Source organism: Bison bison, unplaced genomic scaffold (genome assembly GCF_000754665.1).
Source record: "Bison bison bison isolate TAMUID 2011002044 unplaced genomic scaffold, Bison_UMD1.0 scf7180017864289, whole genome shotgun sequence".
Classification (NCBI taxonomy): domain Eukaryota; kingdom Metazoa; phylum Chordata; class Mammalia; order Artiodactyla; family Bovidae; genus Bison; species Bison bison.
Genome location: NW_011494861.1, coordinates 15,416,483 through 15,427,425, shown reverse-complemented (window position 1 = coordinate 15,427,425; position 10,943 = coordinate 15,416,483). Strand labels below are relative to the sequence as shown.

Below are 10,943 nucleotides of genomic sequence, written 5' to 3'. Positions count from 1 at the left end.
ACCCTGGAAGGAAAGACATTGCTACTAGATGGAGTGAGCATTTCTTTAAGAACAGGGTCCTCAGCCTTAACCCCCAAACCCCCATAAGCTAAAGCACCAGATTAACTTCATAGGAACCAGGCTGAATAAACCCAAAGTATTTTATTATTTTTAATGTGTATTGATTTTGAGGGTATCATTAGGTGAGGGTCCAGGATTTCTATTTTTCTAAAAGTCCCAAAGGACCTCTTAATCCAAACTGAATTCCTCTCTGTGGGTTGAAGCCAACTTTCTCCCATTTCACAGATCTTTCTCTGGTCTTCCTTCTAGGTATTGTTGCAGAAGGTCGGAGCGACCTCTATGTCTCAGATGCATTCCACAAGGCATTTCTTGAGGTAAATACACCTCTCTCCGCTCTCTCTTCTTATGCTTGCTTTTTTTGTCACCATGCTGCTTTATTATTCAATACATCAGTATCTCATATGATGAGTAACTTTGGAGTCATTCCTTCATTGGCTCTTACGGTGTAGACAGCAGATGTTTGAACAGTAGGTGACAACTGTGATAAAAGGCATGTTTCCAGGTCCCTCAAACCCCAAGTCTATAGTGTCCTCCTCTATACATAACTCTAACTTGAAGCCCTCGTGGTCTAATTGTTCTACCCTCCATCCGCTACCTCTCCTGGGAACACAGACATTAAGGTGAAGGTGATATCGGAAAAGCAGCCAGCAAAGGCATTAAAAGGAGAACCAGGAGATGATGAGCTTATGGAAACCCAGGAAGGAGTTTTAAAAAAATGGAAAGCATCTAGTGAGAAGACTGAAAAGTGACCGCAGGTGACTTTCCCCTGAGGCATTTGGACAGTGTAGTGGGGGCACGTCCTAATTGTAATGATTGAAGAGCAAATGGAAAGTAAGAAAGAGCTGGTGAGTGTAGACCATCACTGTAGTGTCCTACAATGTGTTCCAGAAAACTAGAACTCTAGACTACGCTGCAGGTAATAAAAAGTTAGGTGGTCAAATAAATGTATATCCTCTTCTAGGGAAGTTAACAGAAAATCAAAGCACATTGGAGTGTTGATGTCTGAGCAGTTCCACAGTGAAGAAAATGATTCAATATTGCTTAACCCAGTGTTGCCCCAACTAAGATGCCCATGGAAACCTTTACTGGAGTAAGAGCTGTGTAAAGCCTATAGAACTTCTGGCTCTCAAACAAATACTGAACTATGGATCAATAGCATTAGTTATCTAGAGAGCTTGACTCAAGGTCTGAATATCTGTATATTTACAAAGCTCCTCAAAGAATTCTGATGCACATCCAGGTTTGCGAACCACTTATGTAGACCATTCTTTGGGGGACCCACGCTATGAGGGAAATGTGATAGGCCAATGTTAGAGGTCATAAAATTTAGAAATCTCAAAAAGGAGACTGTGGTTGAAGAGATAGATTTCAGAGCATGGTGCTAGTAAATATAGTTACAAAGTCCAAGCTCAGTGGGAAATATGTCATTAGGAGGAAAGTGGAAGGATCAAGGGACAGGAAAAAGCCAAGGTAATTGTAATGGGAGTGAGGAAATGTGATAGTTTGAAAAAAACAGAAGATTATAGACTGAGAGGATACTGTAATTATAATTTCAAAGGTCGAGATGTTCTGAGAGATGGCAACTTCAAAATGTAGCCACGGACTGGTTTGCTGAAGTGAAGGCAATGCTCATTGGGTTCAATGAGATGAAAGAAATTGAAGTTTAGAGTATTGAATGGGTCTCCTACCAAGACATTTTAATTGTCTAGGTCACACGATAGCAGGAGTTAGGTTAGAAAGGCAATGGGCTAGGCAATAAAATCCTCAATGCGGGACTATATTCTATAGAGCAATAGGACCAAAGCAAGAGTAGAAAGATATATATCTTAAAAGATACTGAGGTCAGAACAGGGGATTTTACATGAATACTGGATTAATGATTTTGGAAGTGAAAATACTGAAGCCATATTGATTATGGAAGAAATAACATTTAGACTGCAAGAGAAGATGAGTCCTCAGGATTTTAACTATGACTGAGAATCTTCTTCCATGGACCCCAAATGGAAGTGATCAACTCAGACCTCCATGAGGGCCTTGAGTTACGATCAAGAAGAAGCAAAAGTTCAGTTTCATTTTGTCTACCTGAGCCCACTAAACAATGATGCAAGGTTCCTCCATGGCTCTTGGGAGCCCTATACACAAGGACCCTAATTGATTGTCTCCTGAGAAGCCACTGAAAACCAGAATCTGATTTGAGTAAAAGGGCCCTGGTCTTACAAAAGTTCGTCTGCTCTTAGTACTAAAACGATCGTGAATTAGATAGCATGTTAGAAGGGAGAAGTGGTAAGGAATGAGGAAGGGGAAATCATCAACCAGCTTCTCTCAAAGCTCAGGGGTCTGAAATGCTTTCCTTGGAGGCAGGGACACAGTTTTAGTGACATTCTAGGTGCTCAAGCAAAATTTCTAAAGGTGTCTCCCATCTCCCTCCAGATCTGTGGCAGTTCTACTTATCAGTAAGCTCCAACACCATCCTTTCAATCTATTACTCTGAGAAATATTCATCTCATCCAGCCAGAGGACCATCCTCTTTTCACAGGCCCTAGTTCCTGAGTGGCTGTTGACAGTAGTTCTATCTAGGATCTTGATGATCCAGAGTGGAACTGTCTCAACTGTGGTGCTCTAATTTTGAGTCAATAGGTCTTTCAGTATACAGTTCAGTATCATGTACAACATTGCCAGCCAGAAATGTGACAACTTTGTGTACATCCAGATTTCTGGTTCAGAGAGTATCTGAATGGACCCTGGCACTTTCTTTCAGCACAAGGCTTGGATGAATACAAGTCTTACATCAGTATAGTGGATGAAAGAAAAGACTAAAAGTAAGGTTCCAGAGGGGATCCGACCTAACTCGTAGCAACTGGAAAATAAGTGGCATGTTTGAGGAATTGCTGTGTCCATGGATGATGTACCTCTTGTAATGAGCTGCAGAGTAGCTAACGTGGCAGTCTGTTTCCCATTTGACCTGCAGGTAAATGAGGAAGGCAGTGAAGCTGCAGCAAGTACCGTCATTAGCATCGCTGGTCGTTCACTGAACTCGGACAGGGTGACCTTCAAGGCCAACAGGCCCTTCCTGGTTCTCATCAGGGAAGTTGCTCTGAACACTATTATATTCATGGGTAGAGTAGCCAACCCTTGTGTTGATTAAAATGTTATCCTTTGTACTTCTTCCTATTTTGGTTTGTGAATACAAGTAAAAATAAATACAACTTCCCATATCTGACAATTATGAATGGACTTTGCCATCTGAAATGAAGGCAAGGAAAGGAGAAATGGATAGAGATGCTGCTCGGCATTTGGTGTAACGAGGCTTTCGACTTTTCTCTACCAGTGAACACATCTGGGTCAAGAAAGTGAAGGAGGGAGGTATGTTACTACTTCATCTTGAAAGACAGTAGGCATCTTGAGAGGGCAGGGTGAGCTTGAAATCTAGATAATCCCTTTATACTGAAAAAAAGTCCAAAAATTTAAAAAGAATTAATATCTATACAGAAGAGACAGAAATGCAAATATGAATATTAAATCATTTAATTCTCAAACCACTCACATGCATAATGTTCTTTTACACAGTGTTAAAATAAAGAGGAAAATGTATTTTTATACAAACAGAATTTCAAGTATACATTAATAGACTTTTCAAATTACTAACCAAGTTGCTAAATTTCATTCACATTGTTCTTAAAGCTGTTCAACGAGAAAGCTTTTGCTAAACTGCTTTAAATATGTTTATATAAACCCATATATCTTCACTCTTTCTCTGAATCTCCCTCCCCCAGCCCGTCTCTGCCCACCCTCCTACCCTCCCCCCTTCCCCGACACAACAGGGCTCCTGGGGCTCTAGGAGACATGCAACCCCACCAAGAACTATTGGCTTGTCATCAGGGGAAGGACAGAATCTACAGGAGGAGAGACTTGAGAACACCTGTCAAATTAAGGGAGAGAACGAATCTGATACTTCACAAATCAGGATCGTATTTTATAGCCTGTGTGATTCACTTGGCCTTTTCATTTAAAAAAAGAGTCTCAGCCTCCCACAAAATCACCCTCAAGTTTCTGATAATTTGGTAGCTGAGAAAATATTGGGTATATCCCCTAGTGAAACATCTCAAATTAAGGTAGGCATTTTGAACTTTTGCATTTGGTTGTTTCTTTTGCCCTCTGGCTGGGGGTGGGGGCAGCTTAAAAATGGTTGACTTGTGTGTTTACATTAAGGAATTTGGTTAATTTCACAGGGTCTGCCTAGGGTTCTCCCTCTTCAACTCTCCTCCTGAAGTAATCTGGCTTAGGGGTTAGGAACAGCCACTCTCCTTAGGAATTAAAGTGCATTTTTTTCAGTAAAAGTGGGGACGGGGGAGGTGTGGTTTACATTTAAGTGATAATGATTACAAGAGGGTGGGGTGAAAATCCTATTCCTATATATAGGTATTTATAGTTAAGGGCATAATAAAAACAGATATTCTCTAAGGAAATAAGATGTACAAACCCAGTCCAGCACCCTCAGGGGCATGAGAGCGCTAGCCTTGGCTCACTGACTGTTCTGAGACATCTTTATGGAGCGATCATTGCAGACAAAAGACACAAACCTCAAGTGTTAGTTTTTTCAAAGGGAAAAAAAAACAGGTTCTTCTAGTTAAAAACTCTATCTCATTCCCTTTCAGGGATAACAACATTTTAGAAACTGATTGTCGGTTTTAATATGAATCCTTGATTAACAAGTTGTGAAAAAAATGTTAGATAACTTTGTTGCTTAGAAATATTATGCTATCCTTAGAAACTGAGGATGAGGAGGCATAGTTGGTCCTTGCTATCAATAAATATCATCTAAGGGGAAGCTAAAATGTTCCTGTCATCTTTGATAGCTACCACCAGAATCTTACTTTTCCTTTAAATGCTTTACTATTTCTTGGGGGGGTCAAACCCAAGAATTTTCCAAAGAGAAGTATATGCTACATTATTAGCTGTATGAAGAAGTGATGAGAAGGGGGAAATCGTCCTGGATTCTGGCCTCTGAGTCCAGTGTGATCTGCTTTTCACAGTGACCAGTGGGAAGGCACAGTGCCAGGGACGGGAAGATGGGAGACAGCTGTCACCCATCGTGTAAGCACCATTGAGAACAGCTGGACAGATGTCTTTGAGATTATGTCCATCTGAAGGAAACCACATTTTGACTACATTGACTTTTCTATCTTTGAACCCTCTGTCTTTTCTTCTCAGACACAGAGCATAAGTGGGTCCCACCTGAAATTATGAGAAGCCAGGAAATCTAAGTGGCTTGCAGGATCCTATTAGTTCCTCAACCAGGGATTGAACCCTGGCCCTCAGCAGTGAAAGCACGAAGTTCTAACCCCTGGACGGCCAGGGAATTCCCTGTGTTCTTTCAACGTACTTCTCCCTTTACTCACTTGTGCTGACAAGCTAAAGATTGAGAGTTCTGGTGTTAAGATTTCTTAAAGGAGAAGCCAATGGTTCCTGACTTATGTGGCAGATCTACTTAAGTTCTGCCATTATATTGCAAAACAATGCAATAGGCTACAACAGTGAACACAGACCATAAAGGATGAAAAGTTAACGTACTGAGACTTTTTTTTTTTGCCTATAGTTTGGGTATGTTTTTCTTTTGTTGTGAGTAAGGGAATGGGGCAGGGTGGTGAAACTGCAGTCAGACTAGTCTCTGTTTAGCTCTTTCAGAAAGGATTACTTAGAGGTTTAAGAGGAATCACAAGCCAATCAGTAGGACAGAAGAATATGGCTAGTTAGTCCTGACAGAGAATTCCTGATAGGGAATTTGTTTCATTACTTGTGTAAAATATAGTACAAGTTCATATATATATACTTTACCATTAATTACTTCCCCTTCTCCTCCTCTACTCTCCTTCCCCTAAATCTTTAAAATCCAGTGCGATGTGATCTGCATAAAGTTCAACATTTCACAGTACTCAAGGTTTCTCAGTATGAGAACCCTAATGGGCTTCTCTCTGGATGCAGACAAGTCTCCAAGGCTACTATTGCTTTTCTGTTCCACCCAACGTAAGGAAGCCTTCTCAGATCTTCTAAGGCATAGGAGGCATTTCTGACATTGCAGCATATACATGCTAAGCAAATAAGTCAGGCCTAAATGTTATTTTAATGAAATGTCAGAGTCTGATGCTAATTCAGTCCTCTGCACTTAAACAATCTTTCCTTCCACCCACTTGTTTCTTCTCAAACACACCACCTATTTGAAATTTAAATCATCGATTATTTGCAGGCAGTATAGGAATCAAAGTTTCCACAGTGCCAGCAGTCTCTCAGATGAGACCATCACATTTGAACTTGCTCTTGAACACAAATTTCTTTCATGAATTAGAAATCACTTAGTAGTTTATTAGTTTGAATGGTGGCTCTCACTCTTTAAAGGCTAATCAAACAGTCCTCCTCTCCCCATTACCACACTGAGGTTGCCATGGGCAGGTTTTTTACACCTGGGTGGGTGAATGAATCGACGATATGAAAACTTGTTTGGGAATTACTGGGTTAAGTCTTTGACATCCTGGAACAAAGCTGCTAAAAGGACTCATTTCACATTTCATGTAAAACTCAGAAATATTTACGCCTTAGCTAGTGCATTTAATTCACAAAGGAACATGGAAAAGTGAAAGTCACCGTACATTGAAATCCCACTTAGAAGACAGGCTAAGGGACAAATAATCAACTACATCACCATCACACCAGGAAGGACCCTTCTATTTCATTAACTTTAACAATGCTACCTGATTATTTTACAAATAAAAATCACCCTAGGTGGCTTGGGCCTGGCTCTTTTTTTTTGGGGGGGGGGCGGTGCCTGGCTCTTTTAATAAGTTCAAGTGCTCTATTTTAGCTAGCAGAGTTTTAAAAATCTCCACTTAAATCACATATGAAAGGGAAAGAGGATTCTAGGGAGCAGACTCAGAAAATGTCTTTTGCTGACTTGTGCAGGCTTTGGTACAGAGAGGAAACTGGGTGCATGGCAACAGCTCTCTGCTGAATGACTCTGCGGACAAACGGATGGTCCATTTTACCACCTGAGCCGTGGCCCGTGCTAAGTTTTAAACGCCAAGCCATGCCTGTGATACTAATAAAGGTACCTCTGACAAAAGACAACCGGGTGGAGGTTATCCTGCCACAGACCCCTCAGGACTACCTAGAAAATGATTCTCAACCTTGGCTGCCCATTAAAATCACCTGAGCAGCTCTTAAAGCCCAGGCTGCACAGCCAGCCAATTAAACGTGCATGTCCAGAGGGGGCCCTAGGCGGCAGTCATTTTGTAAAAGCCCCAGGTGATTCTAATGTGCAGCCAAAATTGAGAACTACCTGCCGAGGTCAACTAGCTCTGCAGTATTTTAATAGAAAGCATTAAAGTCCCTGTTCACCCAAGCCAGACAGAAGGTAAGACTCTATGCTTCCTCCCAGATTCACAGGTTGATTCAACGTGCCTCCCAGAAATGACCTAGGCATCTCTCACTTTTTTTGTTTTGTATTTCAATAAATCACTTTGGCTATAAAACAGACTGCATGGCTGACAGTGTATTATTGACTTAGGTAAGACTGCACCTTAAGTATGTGTTTGTAGCAAAACAGCTGGGGACAGGTCTAGGCCAAGACTCTGGGCACAAACAAAAGATAAGCCAGAAGGAAGAATTTTCCTAAGCAGAAGTTAATTCCTGAGTCTAGGTTCTTAGTAGCATGGCTTATAGGCTGACAATTATTCTATAGTTAGAAAAAAAATAGCTGTGGTGAAGAGATTCACATGATTTTAGTATCTCATCTCCTTACAGAATTCATACTGTTACACGGATGAAGGTTACTATTGGGCTGGCCAACCCAATACATCAGTCGTCACCAATGAGTACTGCTTACTGAATTTGGAATTTCACACTGGCAGTACTGTCACTTGCCCTATCCAGTCAACAGGAAAAGTAAACACTTATCAGTTAGTACCTAAAACACGGATGTGAAAACTCTCCAAGTCTGCAAATGGATCCCTCTCTCGTTTTCACTCCTAACCAGCAAGTCCCTGTTTGGACATTACAACCAGCTATTCTAACCAGTGCATTTGAATGAAAAGGTGGAAAGCATTCTGAGATATTTCTGAAAGGCCCACAGTCCTTTCTCAGCTGTAACAAATGTTCAAAAGGTAGGTAACCTGATTTGGCTCAGTGGACTAGGGTGCCCCCAACAGCAGATCAGCTGAGTGCTCCAACTGCATTTAAAGATTAGGTGGTCTGCCTAGTGGCATTTACTACCGAAACTGAATTTCCTGACACCCACAATAGGCCATCCTAACTATTATAACATTCTTGGCATTATAAAGAGAAGAATTTCAGAGTGTCTAAAAGCAAAATAGGTCATCCAAAAATCCAGGTCATGCAAAACTGCATGTCAAGATACTGGCAGAAGGCTCAACATCAGGAAAATATGGTTGATATTCCAGTCCCCAAAATGGGCTGCAAATGGCAATTAAAAAATAAAAAAAGCTCAGGATTCAAACAAAATTTTCACATCATTAAAAGGAATTGAGTGCATCTTTAAAAACAGCAGAAAGACTCCACTTCCAAGGGCTACTCTTGCCAAACAGAGGCCAGTGGATAAAAGTACTAAACCCAAGTGTTCTGACACTGATTTGGGCAACAAAACCAAACATTAACATGTGAAGATGACAAAGAGACATGAGATACTGCAACCTCTATATTTCGGGTCTGGCTTTCCTTTGCTTGCTACAGAAAGCTACACTTTCTTCAGCCAAGTGCTCAGAGGTAGAGGAGCTAAAGCGAGTACAAAAGAGAATGAGGTGGACAGTGGCTGAGGAATCCAGCCTCCTGCGTAAGGGGCTACAGGGCAAACTTGGAATATTCTGTCTTTAATGGGAGGTAGAATTTTCTACACTGACTTATCTGCCTTCATCAGACATTTTTTTCTCACACACATACATACAATCACATACATATAGCGGGCAATTCATAATGATATTGCAACTTGCAGTGACTGCACACCTATTCCAACATATATTTTCAACCTAAATTTTCTATTAACCCCCAGCTTTTCTCTGGTAGATGCAAGCCAAATTTGTTCTTTTGAGAACCCTCCTTTTGCCGGGCTTCTAAACATACATTTCACTTTAACGCCTACATCTTTTGTCGCTAAAGAACAGCTGCACTAAGTGGGTGCAAAGTGTTATAACATCTTTATAAATACAAAGTGCAAGAAATAATTTTCTTAGCCAAAATACAAACAAAGCAACTAAAAGCTCTCATAGCCTACTATGCCAAGAAATTGATTTTTATAATCAATGATACAGCTAACAAAATGCTTCTAAAGCTACCAAAGTTATAGAGGATGAGTAAATATATTTATAAACATACATTTATGAAAACGAGATATTAAGAAAATAGCCAAACTTCCCACAAAAGTTATTTGCATGAACTATCTTTAGTATACCACTCTGTGTTCAATGCACATGCATATACAATTGAATTATATTAGTGTTATTTTTATTGGCCCACTTTTCCAAAAAGAAAACAGGCTCACTTTTCAAGTTACATGATTTAAAATCATTTTTGTAAAAATAGCAAATACCATATAAATTTTACATATCTTTGCTATCTGACTGATAGCCATTCTTGAAGTGGATTTCAGCCACACTCTTAGTGACCCCTGCTTTAGCATTTTGGCTTCCAGAGGAAACACATTTTAAGTTTTGTTCCCTGTGTTGTAATTCGGTTTTTGCAATAGCTCTTTAAGAACCACTAGAGTTAGGATTCTGTTAATTTACAGGAAACTCAGTAGATCATCTTCAAATATGTCAAAAATATCTGCTTTAAGATGTGCTAAATGCAGAAATCTAAACCATAGTAATTTCTCAGGTAGTTGTTATTAGCTTTAATAGTTTAGACTTATGATGCTGAAAAGAAAAAATAAGTATTTTGAAAAAAAAAAAAAAGTATTTTGTCAATCTACAGGTTCCCTTTCTTCTTTGTCCTCTTTTTCAATTTGAGACCACAGTACAGCTGACCCTTGATCAACATAGGTTTGAACTGCATGATCCACTTATACCCACGTTTTTTTCAATAGTAAATGCTACATTACTAACCTCCAGCAGTTGGCTGAATCCCCAGATACAGAGGAACCTCAGAAACAGAGGCCCAACTATTAAGATATAGGTGGATTTTCCACTTGCAGAGGGCTGCATCCTAACTCCCACATTGTTCAAGAGTCAACTGTACTTGGTTTTTGTGCAACCACCAGATGATTTCAAATTTAAGAGTCAGAGAATCTAGAGGAGGGCCCAAAGGGCTATAAGACACCGAACGAGAGGCATCTTCATAGATTATCAAAGATTTTTCAAGTAACCAGTATTTTTGCTATGAGCTTCTTTGCTGCAAACATTTTTGCACCATGACTAACTGGCCATAAGACAATTTTGCCACAAAAGATAAAATAACTGGGTGACAGTTTTGCTTTGATAGTTTGGTTTTGACAGGCATGTCTCCCAGTTAGTGACATTACTGACGGTTTTATTGAGCTGACAGATGATGATGATTGGCCCCATGAGTTGGTGTCTTATTTTGAAATACACTACACTGGAGGATAAACAGGCCAAAAGTCTCAGGTGCAGAGCTGAACCCACATTTCCTGTACAACTATGGAAAGTATGAACAGACATATGACCAGATGCCAAGAACAAACAATAGTGCAGAGGCTTTCAAGATGCGACAGAAAGCATGGCTACGAATATGCATCCTGGTTATTTGGAAACTGACACCTCTCTCAATGAAAGAAGTAGTTTAAGGAAAAAGAAAATGCACAATGCTGATGAGGAGATGATCAAAATACTCAATACTAAGAATGAAAGACTTGGGAGACAAGT

At 40.1% G+C, this 10,943-nt stretch overlaps 1 protein-coding gene across 1 annotated transcript in view; it reads left to right on the top strand.

The window, feature by feature from the left end:
* Positions 1-3,668, top strand: part of SERPINC1 (serpin peptidase inhibitor, clade C (antithrombin), member 1) — a 10,998-nt gene extending 7,330 nt beyond the window's left edge. Inside the window, exons 6-7 of the mRNA XM_010850080.1 lie at positions 310-374; positions 3,029-3,668. Coding sequence (XP_010848382.1) covers positions 310-374; positions 3,029-3,205 — 242 coding nt within the window. The 3' untranslated portion in view covers positions 3,206-3,668. The remainder of the gene's footprint in view (positions 1-309; positions 375-3,028) is intronic.
* Positions 3,669-10,943: the final 7,275 nt, after the last annotated feature.